The 25,289-nt window shown below is 39.4% G+C and overlaps 1 protein-coding gene across 2 annotated transcripts in view; it reads right to left on the minus strand.

The window, feature by feature from the left end:
- Positions 1–7,911, minus strand: part of LOC103973849 (uncharacterized) — a 45,386-nt gene extending 37,475 nt beyond the window's left edge. The window contains exons 1-7 of one of the 2 annotated variants that reach the window (XM_065171772.1): positions 7,700–7,911; positions 5,500–5,547; positions 5,346–5,394; positions 5,173–5,221; positions 3,440–3,510; positions 1,724–1,782; positions 1,361–1,459 (exon numbers count right to left, since the gene is read on the minus strand). In XM_065171772.1, the coding sequence (XP_065027844.1) occupies positions 1,361–1,459; positions 1,724–1,782; positions 3,440–3,510; positions 5,173–5,221; positions 5,346–5,394; positions 5,500–5,547; positions 7,700–7,795 (471 nt within the window). In that variant the 5' untranslated portion in view covers positions 7,796–7,911. The remainder of the gene's footprint in view (positions 1–1,360; positions 1,460–1,723; positions 1,783–3,439; positions 3,511–5,172; positions 5,222–5,345; positions 5,395–5,499; positions 5,548–7,699) is intronic. The other variant, XM_065171771.1, reaches the window with a different exon arrangement.
- Between the last annotated feature and the right edge of the window lie 17,378 nt (positions 7,912–25,289).

A 25,289-nucleotide genomic window follows, 5' to 3' on the forward strand; every position in this document is an offset into this window, starting at 1 on the left:
CAAACCAAAAGACACGGACATTCATGAGCATTACATTAAACACCCTGTTTACCGTTGTCCGTGACAACATGGTGCACTGAGGTGTACTGATGTATTGCCCATACTAGTCCTCTGTCGAACCGATACATACCACAGTACACTTCAGTACGTCAAACCTTGGTTGAAACAATATGTCATGATCGAAAGCTTCGATGAACCATCACTAAGTAATCAAATAGCTTAAAAAACACACTTTTAGTTGAAAAATGATTCATTTCCACAATTTGGTTACGAGTGACTTTCAAGCTGACTGATGATAAAACTAAATGATTCAAAGTAGGCCATCTTTAGAAACCATTCTCCTATTGTCCAAATTAAATGATCCAAGGACCTACTCACCAACATCTAAATTAATTAAATTAGTCTTCAAAGGTTATACCCAAATTTTATATCATAATGGCCGCAAAATGTACTGTATGTACATCTGTATAAGATAAAGACAAGTTTCTAGCATAATGACAGCTTTTTGTTACTCCAGAAAACACAAGAATTAGATTTACATATGCTAAATGTTCTAAGTTGCACTTAGCCACATAAGGTTCTTACTAGAAGTGGAACACATTTATCAGCCAATGACTTAAGCTTCAAAACTAGTCCTACAACAAGGGGAACTTAAGGAATGAAGTTCAAACTAAAGGCACAAGATACTCAAGGTCATGCTATACAGAGAGAGAAAGAATGAGGAAAAGGAGGAGTTATATGATACCATGCAATAAAGGAGAGACAGTGATGAATCAGAATAGATGCGGAGTGCAGCAGTGGTGAGGAGGCAATGATAAAGCAAGGCAGAGAAGCAGAAGCAAAAAAAGAGGAAGATGAGAAAAAAAAAAAAGGTACAACAAGTAGCGGTACAGGGGAGTATAATTTGGTACCGGTTAGCTTACACCCCATAACCCCCCGCGCAAAAAAAAAAAAAAAAAATCTATAAACTCTAACAGGCAATAATCCCCGTCACGAACTAGACCAGGGAACCAATTAGACTGGTAAAAACCAGCCTGTACCCACTGATACTACCACTTTTTTAAATACTTGACGTTACAACAGAAGGTTTTGCAAAGAGGTTCATCTCAGTCTACATAATAATCCCTCCAAAATCTGAAATGTGGATGTATTTCAAAATTAATGGCATGTTACAGAATAAGCCTGCCAAAACCTCTTAGGAAACCTTATCACCTGCTTGTGGTTCTGTATATTAACAACAGATGATGTCATAGCCAGGTTTGACGACAGTAATCAATATAATGCAACAATATTGAAAACAGAAAGAATTGAAGTAAACTTTTGCCAACAATAAGACATGGTAACCTAAATAGAGAAATACCTTATTTTTTATTTTGTATGTTATTTTTGCATGGATCGGTGGATCCAGCGGAGTACTTGTTTGACTTGATATTGCCTTTCTATCAGCTTCCATGTGAACCTGGAGTATGAGGTTCAGAAAAAGGGCAACTTAGGGACATTAATAACATCCAAGCCAAAGTTGAGATGATATAGAAAACAGCTGAGAGCACCTCACAACTAAATGAAATCTATATGATTTTCAATTATATGTATGACTAAGAAACAAAGTCTGCATAATATCCTTTACAGCCAAAGAATCATGAAGCTCCACCATAGATAAGTTTAAACTTATCTTGGATGTACCGAAGTAGATTAAAACAGATCGAAAAGGAAAATTAAATACTCTTTCACGGATCGTAGCTAGTAGTCCATCATTCCACTGCTCACCATCCAAGGAGATCTCTGCAAAAGAATGATTTCTGGATGAGTAGTGTCTATATCATATAGTATACTAGCACACCAAAAAAAATAATGCTTGCCAACATTTGTGATGTCTTCAAGATATCCAGAATTACAAAAGAAATACTAGTAACAAGATGGTATATACAGTAATTGATGGTCGAAAACTATTAGTCTATAAGAGCTGAACATAACCAGAGTGCCATAGTAAGAACAAAGAGTCTATATAAGTGAGCATAAGCATAATGATGTAGGACAACCTTTACTACCAAATCTGATTTAGGACGAGTACTTTTACTGATTTGATGTAGGACAAGTATTGACACAGAAGAACTGTTTTTTTGTGTCTGACAATTGGAGGATGACAAAAAGAGAGGAAGAACAGATAATTACAGAAAGATAATAGGAAAAATAGAATAACTACCAAGCTTGCGCTTTAAAAGAACCCTTCAAGGGATGAAAGTATTACACCTCATGTCTTAAATGTGAACAATGAAATCTTACTATCGAAAAAAAATATATGGCCTCACACCATCCACGTGTATATAATGTGGGGAAAAACTATTCATTCATTGAAAAATTCATTTATATCCCAATTATGGATTGCAAAACCAATTGGTTGATACAATTTGATAGGTATTTACTGTCTAACTGCCGGAGCAGCCCAAACCAAATGGTCAAGTACGGTTCACTACATAGTATACACAATATCCTTTTTTTTTTTCTTTCAACCTCATTCTAGGGCTCGATTAGCAACACAAATCCTCGAGAGGAGTCATGAGAAGCAGCCTAGATGCCCACTCTAGCACATTTTCTCCTCCTCTTCTTCCTTCATCTTTATCTTCCTTCTTCTTCTTACTCCTCATTCTTTCTTTTCGTACTTCCTCCCCTCCTCTCGTTCCCCAAACACTATCATAGTCAAGTCCAATCACTGAATTGCATTCCTTGATTCTAATTACAATCTCTTTTCATCGCTTATAGACCCAGGTTCATCACCGAAAAACAAAAATAAAAGAGAAAGAATACAATTACATCAAAGCAAAAAAATCATCGAATTTTTTTTTTCTTTGAAGAAGATAGGTTTATGTATTTGATTTGAAATTAATCTTCTTTTTTGATAATATATCTAAACGAAAGGCTTTCATCTTTGTGGGACAATGAAACTTCCTTATATCGATGAAATCTTCAATTAAACCAAGCCTTGATTTCTTCTGTCTTTTTCTTTTTAGACTTCTTTTTTCTTATCTTTGGAAAATTTAGAAAACTAAAATATAAATATTAGAGATGTTGTTGTGTGACAAGTTCTGGCATTTACGAAAGATCCTCTAAACTAATTAAACTCATTCAAATAAGAAATAAGTTAAAATGATACTCGTATAACAGAGTACGATAGTTTTCTTTGTGGATTTATGTGTCTAGCATGAACTTTAGAAGAGGACACATATGAGTTGGTTCCCAGGTCGAAACCAAAGTATTTCCACTAAAAGTATATGCATACAAACGTACAACATATACACAAATGCATAAAAGATGCAAATACATAATTAATGATGAAACCCAAAAGAAACATTACAAGATGCCGCCATACTATGAATGCCAGTGGTAAATATTAAGAGATAAGTCAATAAGCTTTAGTGAAACTATGACATGAAAAGGAGACCTTCAGATTGAGCAGCTCGTGCAGCTTCAAATTCTTTCTGCAAACGCTCAAATATCATCTTATCAGAGTCCCTGTGGGAAAATAAGACAGACTATAGTCTCCAAACAATGTCAAAATCGAGTATAACTTACATGGAATATAACAAGGGATATCTTATAATTAGACATCAACTGACGAGCATCAGGACCTAGGAATTCATGACTTTCTCATGCTTGACATAAATATGCATGCAACAAAAGAAAAAAAACGCAAATCCATCTGGAAGCAACTTCCATTATGTATGCTTGTGCAGTATCTACTCAAGTGAAAATGCAAAAAGCAGTCTGAGCTTCATTTTCCATAAAACATAACCAATTGTAAGTAAAACAGGAATTTACATTATTACGCATTTCTAACCATCAAAAGTATATTATAAATTATTAGTTAAGGATTTAAATGCCAGTCTATGTCTTGGCACATCATGGTATACCACTAGTGGAATAGCATGCAAGAATATTTGATGTGTAGGTACTACTTCTGATTGGGACTTTACGGCTTTGTTGTTGTATTACTTCTGGTAAACTAGTACAGGGTCAGATGGTAACAAGTTTAGTATTTGAAAACTTGATTGTCATACAACTTTGGGTTGCCATTAGTCATAAATAGCCAGTATTTACTAGTAAGAACTTATACTAAATGTGATAATACTTTGGAGCACCTTCCAGAACCATCTGACAACACCACCTTCAACCACTCACATCTTTGCTCTGAGGTGACACATATGCTGTAGCGACACTACAAAAGGTTGATCACTTCTAAACACTTTCTTATTATAACTCAACCTAATTCATTTTCATTTTTTTCCATTTTTGGTTCTTAGCAGCACCTAATGGTTCCTCATATTGGAAATATCTTGGCAGACACAGGTTGAAACTATGGATGTTGTCATACTTAAATCCTTCATTAGGCAAGTGTCCAAAGGTGTCTTGACAAACATATAACCCACCTTGTACCTATATACCAAAAACTCGTTGGGCTAAATTGGGGAAAGGATCATCAAAAAAAAAACATTTAACTAGTTAAGAGTTAAATTTTGACTGACCAACACTCAAAGAAAGCAAACACTTCATGATCCAAAAAGTGGACCTTAGCTCTATAAAATTCTCCTATTAAAAATATGCTTTCAGAGAATGGCAAATTGAGAAGGTTCATAACATAAACCATAGTGATTTCATAATAATCTGTTAACTGCCTCATAAAAATGTGTTAGCAATGAAAACTTAACAAGTTACTCAAGGCAACGGTAGAAAGTTAATTGTTCAACTACAGGAGTCAACTTGACGTAGGACGAAATTTAAGGATATAAAAGTGGATGAATTATGACTCAAGAGTCTGTCACAGAAGTATTGGATAGTTGGCTAAATCACAATAATATATAGCATTATGGTAGCCCTAAAGGATCTTCCCTTGTCTATTCACAGTTTAATAAAGATATAAACTAAATCTAGTACTTAATAAAAACTGCCCTAGTAAATTGGACCCAACATTATGACCAAAATCATTTTACTCCAAAAATGATTATTTGGAGAGAGAGAGAGAGAGAGAGAGAGAGAGAGAGAGAGAGGTTACATTCTCTTACAGTATGAAAAACATGCAGTAGATGGAGAGTCTAACTACCGCATGAAAAGGTGAATTTAATGCCAGATCCACCAATAAAAAGTATCAATTGTTGGTAATCCCCAAAAAATGTTTACCTTGATAACCGCTCCTTCAACTCTTCATGCCTTTTGAGCACATTTGACACTGAAAAAAGCCAACAGATGCCTCACATCTCCATCACACTTTTACTTTAGAAACAGCTTTTTCATTCTCCTCTAGGAAAGAAAAAAAAATCATGGACACAAATTGCACAAAACAGATGGCTTACATCGAGCACGTGTCGTCTCTAGTCGAATATCCTCCTCCTGTGCAAATTTCTAAAAGATAACTGAATTATTAGATGGCTCTTATATATCTCCCAATAGAGTTATATCTCGTAAATAATCACACTGAGAAAGACATTCGAAATAAAATTTGTATACCACTTCCCCAGTTAGTGCATACGACCTTCTCCTCAATTGCTCTATTTGCTACAGAATAGGAATGAATGTAGTTAGTGCATTGTACCAATAATATTCTTTCATTATGTATAGACTTTTATAAAACACTACAAGGATTAAAAAAACAAGGATAATTATTAACCATTTAACAAGAAAAAAATAAACTAAGACGCTCCAGAATAGAGAACAAAGAATACGAACTTCAACGAGATAGTAGTTTATATGAACTTGGATTCTGGATATCTAGAGATTCGTTTGGAAGGTTTTTTTCTATACTTCTTTGACAGGCAATATGGCATATTGATTTGATTCAGTTAAACTTTTCTTTTTTGGGTCATGTGCACATCCAAAAAAGACAAAGACAAAGATAAACATTGCCAATCACAGGCTTTAGGCAACTAACCATGGTCTCATATTTAGCAGGCAAGGAAGATACAAGCTCCATACATTTGTCTTGGGATGGTATATATCTGCAACCTAAACCTTCCAAAAACAACATATAATAACCACGTTCTACTAAAAATTTGTATGTGGCACTAGAAAATTAAAATTTGTTCATAGAGGCCTCAGAGTCCTCCAATGGTGGCAAAGCAGCACATCCACCAGATCTCAAGAACAACTCAGCAAATATCGAGCAAACCCCCTATAAACAGTTAATGGCTTAGAGATAACAAAGATATTGCAGTACAATTTGAGCAAAACTAACCAGCTAATGGCTCGAGCTTCATCAATATCACTCTTTTTTGACCAATTGGTGAGACATATTCGAAAGAATTATAATACAACAACAACAAGGCCGTAAAGTCTCAACTATTTAAGTCAGCTACATAGATACTTTGCTGCCATTGAGATCCATAAAGAAACATATCTTTAATTAATCATCTCAACTCTTCTAATCATCTCAACTCTTCTAACTACCACATCTATAGGTTTTCTTAACACATGTCCATACCAATATAAACAATTCTCCTATTCTCTACTGAGACGATACCTAATGGGTTATGAATGAAAATATTTCCTTTCATATCTTTCCTAGTAGCTCCACAAACCCACCTCAACATTTTTATCTCAGTAGCACAAACATTTATATACATTATTTCTTAACTATCCAACAATCAGATCTATAAAGTGTCGAACTGTATCATAAAATTTTTCTATTAGTCATAAAGGTACCGATGATCATACGAAATTTATAGTGCCCTTTGCCAATTTAACCATCATACTTTTACTCTACAAATAATATCTTTGCGGTGTGATATAAGAACTGATAATATAAGAATATAATAAATAACAGTTTGATTGGCTGTAATTAAGCCCAATTCCTTTTGTCTTAGTTGTAGAATTTCTTATGATACTTAACCTACTTAAATATGTCTCCATTATCCACTCAAATTCTGTCATTAGCTGAAAAAGAAAAATGGTAATATAACTCAATCTAAATCCCGGAGGCAGGCAGTGACATCAGTTGGACTCACTCATTCAGATTTCCATTTGCTAGCCACAGTCACTTCTAATATCATCTCATGATTTCTTGTTTGGATCTGTCTATACAGCTTTCTGATTGAGTTCAAGCCTTCACATGGTAAAGAAACTTCAGTAGAGTACTAAATAGAGTCCAATGTAAGGACTGACATTCTGACAACAGGATCTGGCTGGGTAACAGAGACATCCTAGATCAGGTTAAGTGATAACAAGAAGTGGGAAACCATATTTTGACTAAGAATAAATATTTGGTTGGCATCATTGCATGACGGAGTGAGTGACACAAATCTTAAGATGGTTTGCTCATATCTTAAGACCACGGACATAAGTATGTAAATCATCAAAAAATGGGGACTCTTGGTATCTTCTCTCAGAGAATTGCATGGACTGCAGTAAATACTACTAAAGAATGCCGAGGTACATCCCATCTTCAATTATGTATCCAAATTCTAAAAAACAAATTCAATAGAGATAAGCTAGATTAACTGAACCATTCAAAGCTCAAAGCATGCCGCACGACGCCTAAAGAACCTGATCAAGGAAAAGGTCCAGAAAGACTAAGAGGGCATCATCATATGCAAGATTATCGAATTTGAACCGAAATCGTATAGCAATCATCAACACCAAGACATCATAAAGGAACAACAAGAACGAATATTCGTTCGATTCAGAGAAGGACGAAAGGAGAGATCGATCGTGCCTCGGCCGAGCTCCCGCGGGCGTCTCTGAGCGCGACGACCTTGTCGAGGTCATTGACGCCCTTGCATATCTCTAACGGTGGCTTCTCGCCAGCCATCGCCCAAACCCCACAAATCGAAACCCTAATGCCGTCTCTCTCCCGCCCACTTGTTTCTTTGCCTTCCCGCGAACGACCGGCAAGAACGATGAAACCCTGCTTTAAGAGCACAAATGAAAGAAGGAGGAACAGCCCTCGGAGTACCTTTGGAGGCAGGAGGTCACGTGACGTCGGCTCCTACAGTGCGGCGCATTAGCAGCGAGATCACGCCGTCCATGAGATCCAGCGGTAATCCTGAAGACGCCAATCATCTCTACACGCATTTGGAAGTCGATGGAGATATTTTCTAGCAGTGGCCATCACGAAGTGGCAAACGCTTCTTCTCCGTCCGATTCACACGCATGCAGAATCTTGCGCAGGATTAACGTTAACTGCCAATGCCAATGTGAGACCTCAGCAGGAATAACAGGTGCATTACACACTATTTAGTAAAAATAAGAGGGCTCTTCACATATATTAACAAATATTAATGTTATATATATATATATATATAAAAGAGGGCTCTTCACATATATTAACAAATATTAATGTTATATACATATATATATATATATATATGTATATTAATGTTATATACATATATATATAAATAAGAGGGCTCTTCACATATATTAACAAATATTAATGTTATATACATATATATATATATATATATATATTGATGCACCGTGACCGGTAGAGTCAGCACAGCCTGGTCCATAGGGCAATATCGGGAGTCTCCGATCTATTGAGTGGGTTTCGAGATCGATTGAACACCACTTTGAGCATCGACAATAAGGGTCTGATCAACACCTTCTAGCCTATGATGATAGCTTTCCTATAAAAAAGATCGTCGTCGGATCTTTTCCAAATTTGGTTTCTCCGACGATCAAGTTAGTGGCGGATTAGAGTTTTTTTTCTTCTCTCCGTGGCCGAATACCGGTCAGGTGCTTTTATGCTACTGTATGAGGGTCGATGTAATATCCCTCACTTTTAAAATTTATTAATAAGTTTTTATTTGTAAATCGGAGGATCTATGTGTAAATATAGAAATTTTAAGGACTAAAATGTTAAGTTGCAAAAAAAAAACCAAAAATTTTGGTTTTATCCCACCGCTTCCCATGCTTGAAACAGAGAGAGGTGCTTTGGGGCATGGGGAGAAGAAGAAGAGAAGTAGAGGGAGAAGAGAAGAAAAGAAGAAGAAAAGGGAAAAGAGAGGGAAGAGGGAGAGGAGAGAGAGGTAGTTGTAGTAGCTAGGGCCGCAGTACTTCTGTTTCCCGTAAAATAGAGGAGAGGCTGTGTGAGGCGTCGGGGAGGAGAAGGGAAGAAGAAGAAAAAGAAGAGAAGAAGAAGAAGAAGAAGAGGGAGAAGAAAGGGAAGAAGAAGAAAAGAGGAAGGTGGCTGCGGCAAGGGAGGAGAAGGGAAGAAGAGGAGAAGAAGAAGAAGAAGAAGAAAAGAGGAGGGTGGCTGCGGCAAGGGCTGCAGTGAGGAGCTGTGGGGCGTTGGGGAGGAGAAAGGAAGGAGAGGAGAAGAAGAGAAGAAGAAGAAGAAGAAGAGAGAGGAGGGTGGCTGCGGCAAGGGCTGTAGCGAGGAGGTGTTGGGCGTCGGGGAGGAGAAGGGAAGAAGAGGAGAAGAAAAAAAGGAGAAGAAGAAGAAGATGAAAAGAAGAAGGAGAAGCGGGAGAAGAGGTTGTGACACCTCTGTTTCCTGCAGGAGGAAACAGAGGAGAGGGTGTGTGTGGCGTCAGGGAGGAGAAGGGAAGGAGAGGAGAAGAAGAGAAGAAGAAGAGAAGGGAAAGAAGAAGGGGCTGCGGCTACGGTGGTGGCAGCTGCAGCTAGAAGAGAAGAAGGAGAGGAAGAAGAGCAGGGGAGGAAGAAGAGGCTGGTCGCAGCTGCAGCTGAAAGAGAAGAACGAGAGGGAAGAAGAGGAAGAGGGGAAGGTGGCTACGGAAGTTGCGGCAGCGGTGGTGGCTGCAGCAGCTGCTTTTGGGAATGAGAAAGAAAGGAAAGGGAAAAAAATGGGGCTACGGCCATGATTGCGGCTACGGCGGCGGCGGCGGCTACTGCGTTTGCAGCAGCTATGTCTGCAAAAGAAGAATAGGAAGAAGGCAGTGTGGTGGAAGGGGCTGCCACTATGGCAACGATAGTGGCGGTGGCTACGACAGCTGCATTTGGAAAAGAAAAAAAAGAAGGAACGAGAGTAAGGGAGAGCAGGTGAATGTGCCCCTATGTTCTGCACGAGCTGCAGTTGTGGAGGAAGAAAGAAGATTGGTGCAGAAAATAAAAATAGGGAGATGAGACAGAGGAAAAATAGAAGAAGGATTCGGGCATACACCTTCTTCGGATCTTCGGATCAAAATCTTCGAAAGGCAAGTGTTTCGATCCTTTCTATTGCAAATGTTTCGATCCTTTCTATTGCAAGTGTCCTGATCTTTTCTCCTACAAGTGTCCTAAACCTTTTCTTCTGCAAGTGTTTTGATTCTTCCTATTGCAAGTGATGTGATCTTTCTTGTTGTAAGTGTTCCGATCCTTCCTATTGTAAGTGCTCCGATCCTTCCTATTGCAAGTGCTCCGATCCTTCTTATTGCAAGAGTTCTGATCCTTCCTATTGCAAGCTTTCTAATCTTTCCTATTGCAAGTGTCTTGATCTTTTCTTATTATAATTTTATTTCTACATTTGCTTTGAATATGAGGAACTTTGAATTGTTCTAGTCTTGCATTTGATATATCTCATGTTTAGACATAACGATTTGAATATGTGAAACTTTCGAGATTTTGACCTTTCTACCTTGTTATGGTTATAACTTTATGCACTGACCTTTAATTTGGACAAAACTTATTTGATATGAATATAGACTTATAAACCTTTATTTCTATATTTATTTTAAGAATTTGGAGTAAGTTTGCCTATCCAAACTTCTATTTCAAATGAGCCTATGAATTCTGTAAAATAGGGATCGTAATTTCTGACCTTTTGTTACTGAACTGCCTATAAGTCCCTTTTGGAAACTTTGATTTATTCCAAACTTATTTCATTTTAAACTAGACTCATAGATCTTTCATTTGATACCTAGATTGAAAGATTTAGAGTCCAAATGCCTACCTAATTTTCTATTGAAACCGACCTTGTGAATCCTGTAAAATTGAGATTTGTTATTTGATCTTGGGTTACTAAATCTATTGTAACTCTTTGTTAGAAACTTCAATTCATACAAAATTTATTTTATTTGAAAATAGATTGAAATATCTTTCACAATAGCTTTCTTGAGTATATTAGAGCACAATTGATAGTTTGAATCATTTGTTCAATGTGCCTCTCGAATTCCGCAAGAAATCGAGCTTTGGTCGATTTCCTATATTCTTGTTTCATTCCTTTGGAAATTGATTTCATTTAGCTTCTTGTTCAATTGAGCTTTATATTATTGCTTTGAATTCTTGTATACTCTTGTCCTTCAAATTATTTGCATTCTTGAAAACTATTGTATAACGTTTATGCTATATCGTATTAACTCATATAGGCACATGTATATCCCATTGTTCCGCATTTACTTTCGATATGTGCCTATTCCAGTTTCATTCCTTTGGACATTGAATTTATCTAACATTCTTATTTGAATTGAGTTATATGTGATTGCTTGGAATCCTTGAATGCTCTTGCTTTCATTTCCTTTCAAATCTGAATACATTTGTGAAAGATTATGCTTGCATCGTATTGACTCATAAAGGCACATGTACGTTTTGTTATTCCACGTGTGCTTCTGATATGTGCTATTTATTATTTATACTATCCTTTTGTACTCTGGTGTTTATAGGATACAGTGAATCTTTGCCAGAAATGGTAAATTGAGTTATGCATAGAGCCTTGGATGCTCTGTCGGCCCCCTCTGACTTCATCAAGACGTGGGTGGATGGAGCTCCTAGACGTGGGAGACTTCTGTCTGGTGGTCATTCAGAACTGGATGAATCACATTCTGTCTATGGTCCCACTACACCTTTTATATGTTTGATATGATATCCAGAGCTTTGGTTATGTATTTATATATGCGCTTTGGATAAGAAAGATATGAATGCAACGTCAAATACGACGTTTCAGCTTCTGTTTCGTATTCAGTCTTTGATATGCTCTAGAATGGTTCATATGCCGTTGATATGCTATGAAATATTTTCTACGCTATTGATATGTTCCAAAATGCTCTTTATGCCTCTGAAATGTTCCTACGCTATTGATATGCTTTGAAATATTCCATATGCCATTGATATGTTCCGAAATGTTCCATTTGTTATTGATATGCTCTGAAACATTTCATATCCCGTTGTTAAGCTCCAAAATATTTCATTTATTATTGATATGCTCTGAAATATTTAATTTGTTATTAGGATGCTTCGAAATGTTCCATATGTCGTTGATATGCTCCAATTACTCTATGCTTCATTTGTTATGAATTAAATATGTTTTGATTGAAATGACACATATGATTTTGTATCTAATGAGATGATATCCTTGAGAATTCTTGTATTATGCCTTGCATTATCATACCTTACTTGTTTGAAATCGTTCCTTTTGTTCTGAATATGCTTTGACATTTGCTGAGCTGTTTTTAGCTTACTTCGTTGTTATATAAATCTTTCAGGTCAGCTTGTCACTCTTTGAGATGTTTGAATTGGACTGAGGTAGTGGAGAGCTATTCAGAATTATGGGCAAGTCTTGTTGGTTATTACGTTATTGTTGTATAAGCGTATTTTGTATGTAATGAAATATTATCAATGAATTGAAATGGATATACCATGTAAAAGTGTTAGAAGATCTCTCTTATTTGGAATATTGGAATATTAAGTCTAGTTTACGTTGATATAAACTTATGGTAAATGGTTGAAGTTCTGACTGTATAAATTACTTAGCTTGTGGATTTATAAATGTTGTTCATATTTGTTAAGTTGGCTTGGGTTGCCATAAATGTGAATTATCGAATGATGTGATATATGATTATAAACTACATAGGTTTTAAATATGTGAATTTGATAGAATATTTTTTAGTGTCCTTAAATGTTAGTTTGAATCCTGGATTGGTTTGTGATGAAAATTTTAATATTATTAATATTTTTGAGGGGCATGACAGTCGGTCGTACGCGGGCGTAGCGGCCGATCCTCGGGAGATGAGACGATACCTTTGTGCGGTCGCCGCTCTAGGATACGCGAAACGGCATCATGCGGTGTCGTCCCGAGCTTTCCGGGACGGGATGTATCGAGCCACGCCTTGATACAGTCTCTGGCTCGACGTGTGGGGGTGCTCCTGGCTGTAGCGCTACGTGGCATTGCTCGTGACGCGACGTGGACCCAAAATATACCATATCACTTCTCCCCCCCTCCCCCCATTGAGGCATGTCGTGGGGTCTTCGAGAGGGCGAGAGGCGCGCCTAGGTCGAAATGTCGTTGATGTGGACTGCTTACAAGGGGAAGTTAGATCGGCTCGTCGTGGGGCGGTTCTGGGCGGTGCCTTGTTAGGGCGATATTGGTAGGGCGTCGGTCAGAGGACCGAGTAGTGTGATTCGAGTTAGAGACTAGCACCGTAGGCTGAGTAACTGATCTTGGGCTCAGGCTTGGCGCCGGCGAGTCGTGAGTCGGGGATCGGTATTGAGTGATTTGGCCGAAGAGCTGGGCTGACGAGTCGCAAGTCGAGAACCGATCTGGAGCGACCCAGGCAATGAACTGGGCCGGCGAGTCGCAAGTCGGGAATCAATCTGGAGCGACTCGGGCAATGAACTGGGCTAGTGAGTCGCAAGTCGGGAACCGATCTGGAGCGACTCGGGCAATGAACTAGGCCGGCGAGTCACAAGTCAGGAATTGATCTAGAGCGACTCGGGCAATGAACTGGGCCGATCGAGTCACGAGTCGGGAATCGATTTGGAGCGACTCGGGTAATGAACTGGGTCGGTTGAGTCGCAAGTCGGGAATTGATCTGGAGTGGCTCGGGCAATGAACTGAGCCAGCGAGTTGCAAGTCGGGAACCGATCTTGAGCGACTCGGGCAACGAACTGGGCCGATGAGTCACAAGTCGGGAATTGATCTGGAGCGACTCGGGCAACGAACTGGGCCGATGAGTCGCAAATCGGGAATCGATCTTGAGTCGCTCGGGCAATGAACTGAGCCAGCGTGTTGCAAGTCGAGAACCGATCTGGAGCGACTCGGGCAATGAACTGGGTCGGCGAGTCGCAAGTCGGGAATCGATCTGGAGCTACTTGAGCCGTCGCGCCATGTGGCGCACTTGTTAGGGCAGTGTTGGTTCTAGCGAGAGATCGTGCTACGCGTGGAGCCATACGCCACGTGGCATGCTTACCGGGGCGGCACTGCACCTGACTATGGCCAAGGAACTTTATTGTTCCACTTTGGAGGTGCTGGCAGATCGAGCGGCCAAGTCATTGGTTTGGGTAAGTGGCGACATTCCACTCTTTGGTGCCTCCTCTTTTGTGTGGGTCCTGATATTACCTCTAGTGCAGGGTCAATACTATGCCATGGCGCTGATTGACCGAGTCCTTGATGTCGGGCGGGTGATCGAGTGTCAATCGGACACTTACGTCACCCTTCGTCTGGAGAACCAGGAGTTGAGGCGCTCATTCGGTCCAAAGGTTGTGGTCGCGGTTGAGCAGCATGCCTCGGCTTTGGATGGAGAGGTGAGCCATCTGAAAGCCAAGCTGGAGGAAAGTCAATCTCGCGCTCGGTCGCTGGACGACGAATTGCAGACCCTCTTGCACGATGTTGAGTCTGCTAGGTCTTCGGCTTGGGCCGCCGAGGAGGCTCTGAAGGAGGAGCAATTGGCACTGCCTGAGAAGATAGAGAGGGCGATTGCTGAGTATAAGGCGTCCGCCGGGTTCGAGCGTGGCCTAGTGAGGTTAGGACGGGTGACCTACGAGTTTGGATACCGGGTGGCCTGTGCTCGTGTTCGGGCAGGGCATCCGGAATTGGAACTTGAGTCGGACCCTTTTGCCGACCATCCGACGGATCAATCTGTTGATATGCCGGCAAGCGTCCCCTTCGACGACGGTCCCGAAACTCCTCCTCAAAGTTGAAGACTTGTATTTTTCTTTTCTTGGTTTCGGTCAGGTCGACTTTTGGATTTGTGTCGCCCGACCGCCATATGTGTTTCCTTGTTTAATAGCGAAATTCGTGTTTTGGAATTCTGACTGTCTTTTCTGGCAGTGGACGCTCATGCTTTTTAATAACACGTCTTCTAAGCGTCTCGACCTATTTCTTCTACGGGTAGAACTTTTTTAGATTTGCTGCATTCTATATCCTTGGCAAAGGACTCCCTTCCATAGTTTCAAGTCAATAGGTCCCTTCTCGGACCACATTGTAGACCCGATAGGGGCCTTCCCAATTGGGCACAAGTTTTCCCCTTGCTCGGGTCAGGTCGCTTACTTCTGCCTTTCGAAGGATGAGGTCCCTGACCTTGATTGGTCGCGGGCGAACCTTGCGGTTGTATATCCGAGCTATAGCCTTCTTGTATGCCAAGGTACGTAGGTGCGCCTCGGCTCTCCTTTCTTCGAGGAGATCCAGGTTTGCTCGTAGGCCTTCCTCGGAATCTGCTTGTTTGTAGTCCAAGGTGCGCAAGGTTGGGAACACCATCTCGGGCGGAAGGACTGCTTCGGTTCCGAACGTGAGGCTAAACAGAGACTCTCTTGAGGCAGCTTTTGGAGTCGTTTGCATCGCCCATAGGATGCTAAGGAGCTCGTCCGCCCAAGTTTCGTGTGCGCTCGTGATCCTCTTCTTGAGGCCCTCCAGGATTGCCCGATTCATTACTTCGGTCTGCCCGTTAGTTTGGGGGTGTGCTACCGAGCTGAACTTCAATTGTATCCCATACGATTGGCAATAGGCCCTGAACTTGGTGTTGTTGAACTGAGCTCCATTATCGGTGATGATAGCTCTCGGGATCCCAAATTAAGTGATAATGTTTTTCCACGTGAAGCTTCGAAATTGTTTCTCGGTGATGGAGGCCAAAGGTTCGGCTTCAACCCATTTTGTGAAGCAATCGACCCTCACTATAAGGAAGCATCATTGTCCTGAAGCTGGAGGAAACGGTTCGAGGAGGTCAAGTCCCCATTGGGCGAAAGGCCAGGCCACCTCCATCGGGGGTGAGAGGGACCGCTGGCTGGTGTTGTAGTTGTTGAATCTCGGATTTTGATGATATAATCAATTGGTGGGTTAATTGATCTAATCCATATTATTGAGTTAAGTGTGCAGGATTAACTACGATAACCAGAAAACATAAAGCAAGGATACCGGAGTCGAGCTCGATGGACGTTTAAGAGACCGAAGAATCATCGGAGATGCTGTCGGAATCAACCGAGAAGAAATCGGGAACGTGTCGGAAGTTTGCCGAAGAAATCGTCGGAGGCTCGTGGAGATCACCGAGAAGGCTCGGCTACTCATTAAAGTCATCACAAAGATTGGGAGCTTGTAGGGAGTCCGTCGGAAGGAATTCGTCGGAAAGCTCGCCGGAACAAGACTCGACGTTCGCGGTTGAAAACTTGCTTAGGATGTTTTTGTGTTATGTAGTTCACTTGTAATTAGGATTAGGATTAAGAGATAATCCTATATCCTGGTTAGGGGCCAACTGGGCCCAAAGTCAGATTTGGTTTGGGCTAAAATTAAGCCAAACCAATGAATCGGAGAGCCAGGCGGTGGCACCGCCTGGCTGGGCGGTGGAACCGCCCAGCACCCGAGAGCTGGGCGGTGACACCTCCTTGGCTGGGCGGTTGCACCGTCCAGCACCCGAGCGCTGGGCGGTGGCACCGCTTGGCTGGGCGGTGGCACCTCCAGCATCGGAAACCCTAAGAGAATTCAAATTTTGGAGCCCAAATTTGAATCCTCTTGAGGCCTATAAATACCCCTCAAATCTCAGCTGAGATTACAACTTTTAAGAAGCATTTTGATTGAGAGAAAAGTCTTAGAAAGTCTTAGCAAGTCTTGTTTTCAATTTGCTAGAGAGTTCTCCTCCTTCTTTCTTATTGAAAATTTGTAAGAGGTTGAGCTGCTTGTAAAAGGTTGTAAGAGGGGTGTTTACCCTTCCATTTCAAGAGACTTGCTAGTGGAAGGTGGGAGCCTCATCGAAGAGGGGCCTCGCAAGTGGATGTAGGTCATTTGACCGAACCACTCTAAAATCGGCGTAATCTCTGGTTTGCATTTTATTATTGTCATTTACATTACTGCATACCTTCTTACTGCTTTAGTTTCTTATTACCCTTGCTGCGCAACTTTAAGAATACGCTTTCAAGTTAAACTTTTCAAGTTCCGTTCTTATCGTACGAAAGATTTTTCTAAAACCGAAGTTTTAATCCGCTGCACTAATTCACCCCCCCTCTTAGTGCCGCTCCGATCCTAACAAGTGGTATCAGAGCAAGGTTATCTCTCATATTTGGTTTAATACCCAAGAGAGATGGCTTACTCCGGCATGCAAGAGGGCCATTCTATTGCACGACCACCTTTGTTTAATGGGTCGGATTACACATATTGGAAGACTCGCATGAGGATCTTCCTCATTTCTATGGACTTTGAGCTTTGGTCTATTATCGAGAATGGATTTCAAAAATCTTCTCTTCCGATGAGCGAATGGAATGAATCGGAGAAGAAGGTTTTTGCTTTAAATGCAAAGGCTATGAATGCCTTGTTTTGTGCATTAGACAAAAATGAATTTAATCGTGTTTCAATGTGTGATTCGGCTTTTGATATTTGGAGAACTCTTGAGGTCACTCATGAAGGCACTAGCCAAGTGAAAGAGTCCAAAATCAACATCCTTGTGCACTCTTACGAACTTTTCCGAATGAAACCAAGTGAGTCCATCGGAGACATGTACACCCGGTTTACGGATGTCATCAATGGACTCAAAGCTCTTGGTAAAGATTTTACTAACTTTGAACTAGTAACTAAAATCTTAAGATCCCTCCCTAAAAGTTGGGATCCAAAAGTTACGGCCATTCAAGAGGCCAAAGACCTTAAAGCATTCCCTCTTGAAGAACTCAATGGGTCTCTAATGACCTACGAAATGACATATCAAGCTCATGACGAGCTCGAGAACCCCCTTCCAAAGAACAGGAAGGATATGACACTCAAATCACAAGAAGACCACTTGAAAGGAACATCAAGTGATGAGGACAGTGACAATGACATTGCACTTTTGACTCAAAAATTTAAAAAATATTTAAGAAAGAACAAATTTAAAAATAATATAAAAAATAAATTTGAATAAAAGAAGGACCAAGTGATTTGCTATGAATGCAAAAAACCGGGACACTACAAGAATGATTGTCCTTAAGCCAAAAAGAGGACATCAAAGAAGAAGGCGCTCAAGGTAACATGGGATGATTCAAGCGCGTCCGAAGAAGAGGAGTCCAACACCGAGCAAGTTGCTCATTACGCGCTAATGGCTTTAGGAGAAGAGGTATGTGATTTATTTAATGAAGATTTATCTTTTGAAGAACTCTCTATCGCTTTTCATGAATTATTTGATGAATGTAGAACTGTTAGCAAGAAGTTAAGTATCTTAAAGAAAGAGCATGCTTTGCTACAAGATAAGTTTGATAGTCTTCAAACTCCTCCATGCTCTAAGTGTGAGCATTTAGAAGCAATAAAAAATGAAAATTTGCATCTTAAGGAAACCTTAAACAAGTTTAAGGTTGGTAGCAAAGGATTAGATATGATCCTTGTACACAAGGGTCACATCGCAAATAGAAATGGAATTGGATTTGTAAAAGGATTACATCAAAATCCTACCACTTTCATAAAAGGACCTACATTACATGTTTCCTCTTATATGAAATGCAACTTCTGTTGCAAATCCGGACATATTGCCTACAAATGTCCATTTAGGAAAATTAGTTCACAAAAATTAATATAGGTTCCTAAAGGAACTATAAAGGATTCAAAAATAAATAATAAGGTTAGTGGATCAATTTTTGAGGCACCCAAAATCAAATGGGTACCTAAAAATCATCCTCTTTTATAGACAAACCCACAAGCTAGGAGCAAGAGATGGTATCTCAATAGTGGATGCTCAAGACATATGACTGGAGATCCATCTCATTTCTCTATGCTCACTAGCAAAGAAGAAGGGTACGTCACCTTCGGAGACAACAACAAAGGCAAAATCATTGGCAAGGGAACTATTGGTAACAAATTTAGTTTTTCCATTGATGATGTTTTACTAGTTGATGGATTGAAACATAATATCTTGAGTATTAGTCAACTATGCGATAAAGGTTATATCGTTAGATTTGAATCAAATATATGCATTATTGAAAAACCAAATCATAATATGACTATGATTGCTTTAAAACAAAATAATGTCTATACCATCAATCTTCATGAACTAAGTAATGAAATGTGTTTCTCCGCCGTAAATGATGATGCTTGGCTTTGGCATAGGAGATTAGGTCATGCAAGCATGAAAACAATATCTAAAATCTCATCTCAAGAATTAGTACGAGGGATTCCGAATATGAAATTTATTAAGGATAAGGTATGCGATGCATGTCAACTAGGCAAACAAATAAAAACAAGCTTCAAACCAAAAAATCAAATTAACACCACTAGACCATTACAATTGATCCATTTGGACTTATTTGGACCAATTAATACAACAAGTCTAGGTGGAAGCAAATATGCTTTTGTGATTGTGGATGACTACTCTAGATACACTTGGACCTATTTCTTAGCTCACAAAAGTGATTGCTTCAAGTGTTTCTCTAAATTTTGTAAACTCACTCAAAACGAAAAAGGCTTCATGATTTCATCAATTCGGAGTGATCACAGTGGTGAATTCCAAAACCGTGACTTTCAAAATTTTTACGAAGTTAATGGGTACAATCACAACTTCTCAACTCCAAGAAATCCTCAACAAAATGGAGTAGTTGAAAGGAAAAATAGAAACCTACAAGAAATGGCAAGAACTATGTTAAATGAACATAGTTTACCCAAATATTTTTGGGCCGAAGCCGTAAATACGGCTTGTTACATCATGAATAGGGTCCTAATAAGACCATCTCTATCAAAAACTCCCTATGAATTATGGAATAACAAAAAACCAAATATTTCTTATTTTAAAGTTTTTGGTTGTAAACGCTTCATTTTAAATGAAAAGGATGCCCTAGGTAAATTTGATGCTAAATCTGATGAAGGCATTTTTCTTGGTTACTCCTCCGTTTCTAAGGCCTTTCGTGTCTTTAACAAAAGGACCTTAGTAATAGAAAAGTCTATTCATGTAGTTTTTAATGAAATTTTTGATTTAAAGAAAAATGATTTTGATGATGATCTTGGTTTTGATAATCTGAATTTAAACGAACCCCCTCCTCAAAATAGCCATTTGAATGCATCTTCTTCCGAAATTTCTTTACCCAAAGAATGGAAGTATGTAGATGCTCATCCAAAGGAGCTAATTATAGGAGATACAACAAAAGGGGTTCAAACTCGTTCTTCTTTCAAGAATTTTTGTGCTAACGCCGCTTTCCTTTCTCAAATTGAACCTAAATGCATTGACGAAGCCTTAAAAGGTGATTTTTGGGTCATTGCAATGCAAGGAGAATTGAACCAATTTGAGAGGAATAAGGTATGGAAGCTTGTTCCTAGACCAAGTGACCACTTAGTCATAGGTACTAAGTGGGTCTTTAGAAACAAGCAATACGAAAATGGTATCGTGGTTAGAAACAAGGCTAGATTAGTGGCCAATGGTTTCAATCAAGAAGAAGGTATCGATTACGAAGAAACCTTCGCTCCCGTGGCTCGATTAGAAGCCATAAGGATGCTCCTTGCCTATGCTAGTAGTAATAATTTTAAACTATTTCAAATGGATGTCAAAAGTGCTTTCTTGAATGGTTTTATTTCCGAAGAAGTATATGTCGAACAACCTCCCGGATTTGAAAATTCTCTTCTTCCTAATCATGTATTCAAATTGACTAAAGCTCTCTATGGCTTGAAACAAGCTCCTAGAGCTTGGTATGAAAGGCTTAGTTCCTTTCTTATTTTAAATAATTTTACCAAAGGCAAGGTTGATACTACATTGTTTATTAAATATTTTGAAAATAATTTTCTTATTGTGCAAATTTATGTTGACGATATTATTTTTGGCTCTTCGGATGAATCACTATGTGAATCATTTGCCAAATGTATGAGTCATGAATTTGAAATGAGTTTAATGGGTGAATTAACTTTCTTTTTGGGATTACAAATCAAACAACTTAGTGATGGTATATTTCTTAACCAATCTAAATATACATTAGAATTGTTAAAACGATTTAACATGGATAATTCAAAAGCAATAAACACCCCTATGAGTACTGCGACTAAGTTAGATATGGATGAAAATAGTGAAAATTTCGATCAAAAAACATATAGGGGAATGATAGGTAGTCTACTCTACCTCACCGCGATTAGACCAGATATTATGTTTAGTGTAGGACTTTGCGCTAGGTTTCAATCTAATCCTAAATTATCTCATCTGAAGAGTGTTAAAAGAATATTCAAGTATCTTAAAGGAACTCCAAATTTAGGATTGTGGTATCCAAAATCTGAAAAATTTGATCTAATAGCTTATGCAGACGCCGATTTTGGCGGATGCAGGATCGATAGAAAAAGTACATCCGGAACATGCCAATTTTTAGGACATGCACTTGTTTCTTGGACTTCCAAGAAACAAAATTCAGTTGCACTATCTACGGCGGAAGCCGAATACATTGCTGCAAGTGCATGTTGTGCACAAGTCATTTGGATGAAAAATACATTAGAAGACTATGGAATTCACTTTAAAAACATTCCCATAAAATGTGATAATACTAGTGTCATATGTCTTACTAAAAATCTAATTCTGCACTCTAGAACTAAGCACATCGACGTTAGGCATCATTTCATACACGATCATGTCCTTAACAATGATGTTGTTCTAGAATTCATTGACACAAAGCATCAATTAGCAGATATATTTACAAAAGCTTTGAACGAAGATCAATTTGAATTCATTAGAAGGGAATTAGGCATGTTAAATTATCCCTAAAATGAGCTTCACGAAAAATGACTCGTCCTTTTCCTTTCTTTTGTGGATTTGATTTCTTCCTTCTTCTTCAATTCAAAATGATCCATTAAAGTATAACTTATGATCTTGAGGGAAGAAGCTAAACAAAAGGGAGGAAGAAAAATTTTTTTCTTTCCTCCGCGGGATGCCAGCGGTGGCACCGCCAGATCCGGTGGTTGCACCGCCTGGCGCTCGGGCGCCAGGCGGTGACACCGTCCGGTTTGGCGGTGACACCGACCAAGCGAGCCTTACTAACCCGAGGGGTTAGGGCCGGCGGTGACACCGCCCCCAACCCGAAAAAAAAACACTCTCAAAACCCTCTCCCATTCCCTCTAACCCTCATTCTAACTCTTAGAAGCATTGGAGAAGGATTCTTGGTGGTCCAAGCTTTCCATCTCTCAACATAATCTCCATAAGGTAACACTTGAAATCCCTCTTTTTGGTATCCCATTCCTTCTTTTCTTTCCTCTTTTCCTTGCTTATTTTTTACAATTTCATCATCATCTTGTCTAGATTATGGCTCCTAAGAGATTAAAAGGAAAAAGGATTGAAGGAGATTCATTTGACCATGATCTTTTTAGATCAAAAGAGGTAGCCCTTAGCTTTCCAAAATTTGAAACACGATGTATCCATAAGGGAAAATACGTTGATCTGGATGAACTAGAGGACTTAGAACCCATTAGGTGGTTTGCACACCTAGAAGCTCTACCTCTACTACAAATAGATGAACCAATCTATCCGCGATTAGTTAGATTGTTCTATGCCAACCTTTATGAGGACAACGATAGCCTAAGCACTTACCTTCTAGGAACACCCATTAGAATATTTGATAGCACTATTTGTGAGCTAATTGGCATAACTGAAGAAGATAGGGGATGCTATTTTAAAGGTAAATGGGACGTCAAAACAATAGGAGCAACCTATACCGAAGCCGTGAAAACAATTTTTGCAAATCCAAACCTTGACTTCCTACCCAAGAGCTGTGAACACTTACTGCCTTTCAACTCTAAAATTCTTCATCACATTATCACAAGCATCATATTCCCCAAGCAATTTCATCTTGACGAAATAAGTCAAATAGAAATAGGAACCATGTATTGGATTATGACCGGTCAGCATAATTGTTTTAGGTACTTAATTCGCCAACACATGCAGGATATTATGACTAAAGATACTATATTGCCATATGGGAGGTTAATCACTAGAATTCTTCATGCCTATGACATTTGCATTCCACCCGATGAAGAATCTATTCAAAATGATCGATATAACATAATAAATAAAAACCTACTGAAAAGACTTAGGTGCACTTTTAGCAATGGCATATGGGTTAGGCAACCTAGAAGGACGGATCCAATTCCTCCACCAATAGAACAACCCGAAACACCAATTCTTATGGGAAATGAATCTCCTCCTTCTAGTCCCTTTGGCGCAGCACCTTCAGCTCCTGTTTCCTCCTCTGAAGATATCATTATGGCGGAGCTATCTCAGATCAAATCACAGCAAGAACAAATTCAGAATCAACAAGTTGAAATTTTGAAGACACTACGACAGATGAATGAAAAAATAGATATCATGTATCAGCACTGTGGATTACCTCCTAAGGATTAAATTGATGTATCTTTTTATTCTGTTCTGTTTGCTTTTAACAACAAGTTCAAGTTTGTCATCGTTTGAACGATAACTGATCTTACCTTTTAGATAACTACTGTTTTAATCTGCATAAATGATGATGTCTTTTGGATAAACTATTTCTGGCAAATTTGAATGATGAACTTTGTTAAATGCTAAACCTTTTTCTATGATCATCAATTAGCTGGCTTGTCTCTTTTTGTTGATGACAAAGGGGGAGGAGAAGTGATGACTAAGTGATGACTTACACCATAACGATAGCATGACTTATATGAATTACAAAAACTTGTGTGATATGAATGTCTTATATGCCTTGCAAATCCTTGAAAATATCACAAGATTGATATAATGAAATTTATATTGAAAATCTTTATCTTCTGTTGTAGCAAAATTCGTCCCTTATCATTTAACTTATGATTTTCATCAAAGTTTCGTACTTACTATTGTTTAATGAGGATAACGATAAGCTCTACGATTAGAACTTATCGGGTTATGCTTGAATCCAATGGGATGGAATTCAAGTGTTTTTTATCTTCTCATAATATGACATATAGATAGGGGGAGTTATGTTTAACTCCGTCATCAATTGATTGTCATCATCAAAAAGGGGGAGATTGTTGAATCTCGGATTTTGATGATATAATTAATTGGTGGGTTAATTGATCTAATCCATATTATTGAGTTAAGTGTGCAGGATTAACTACGATAACCAGAAAACATAAAGCAAGGATACCGGAGTCGAGCTCGATGGACGTTTAAGAGACCGAAGAATCATCGGAGATGCTGCCGGAACCAACCGAGAAGAAATCGGGAACGTGTCAGAAGTTCGCCGAAGAAATTGTCGGAGGCTCACGGAGATCATCGAGAAGGCTCAGCTACTCGTTAAAGTCATCACAAAGATTGGGAGCTTGCAGGGAGTCCGTCGGAAGGAATTCGTCGGAAAGCTCGCCGGAACAAGACTCGACGTTCGCGGTTGAAAACTTGCTTAGGATGTTTTTGTGTTATGTAGTTCACTTATAATTAGGATTAGGATTAAGAGATAATCCTATATCTGGTTAGGGGTCAACTGGGCCCAAAGTCAGATTTGGTTTGGGCTAAAATTAAGCCAAACCAATGAATCGGAGAGCCAGGCGGTGGCACCGCCTGGCTGGGCGGTGGAACCGCCCAGCACCCGAGAGCTGGGCGGTGACACCTCCTTGGCTGGGCGGTTGCACCGTCCAGCACCCGAGCGCTGGGCGGTGGCACCGCTTGGCTGGGCGGTGGCACCTCCAGCATCGGAAACCCTAAGAGAATTCAAATTTTGGAGGCCAAATTTGAATCCTCTTGAGGCCTATAAATACCCCTCAAATCCCAGCTGAGATTACAACTTTTGAGAAGCATTTTGATTGAGAGAAAAGTCTTAGAAAGTCTTAGCAAGTCTTGTTTTTAATTTGCTAGAGAGTTCTCCTCCTTTCTTATTGAAAATTTGTAAGAGGTTGAGCTGCTTGTAAAAGGTTGTAAGAGGGGTGTTTACCCTTCCATTTCAAGAGACTTGCTAGTGGAAGGTGGGAGCCTCATCGAAGAGGGGCCTTGCAAGTGGATGTAGGTCATTTGACCGAACCACTCTAAAATCGGCGTAATCTCTGGTTTGCATTTTATTATTGTCATTTACATTACTGCATACCTTCTTACTGCTTTAGTTTCTTATTACCCTTGCTGCGCAACTTTAAGAATACGCTTTCAAGTTAAACTTTTCAAGTTCCGTTCTTATCGTACGAAAGATTTTTCTAAAACCGAAGTTTTAATCCGCTGCACTAATTCACCCCCCCTCTTAGTGCCGCTCCGATCCTA

The sequence above is a fragment of the Musa acuminata genome, chromosome BXJ3-10 (assembly GCF_036884655.1).
Source record: "Musa acuminata AAA Group cultivar baxijiao chromosome BXJ3-10, Cavendish_Baxijiao_AAA, whole genome shotgun sequence".
Classification (NCBI taxonomy): Eukaryota; Viridiplantae; Streptophyta; class Magnoliopsida; order Zingiberales; family Musaceae; genus Musa; species Musa acuminata.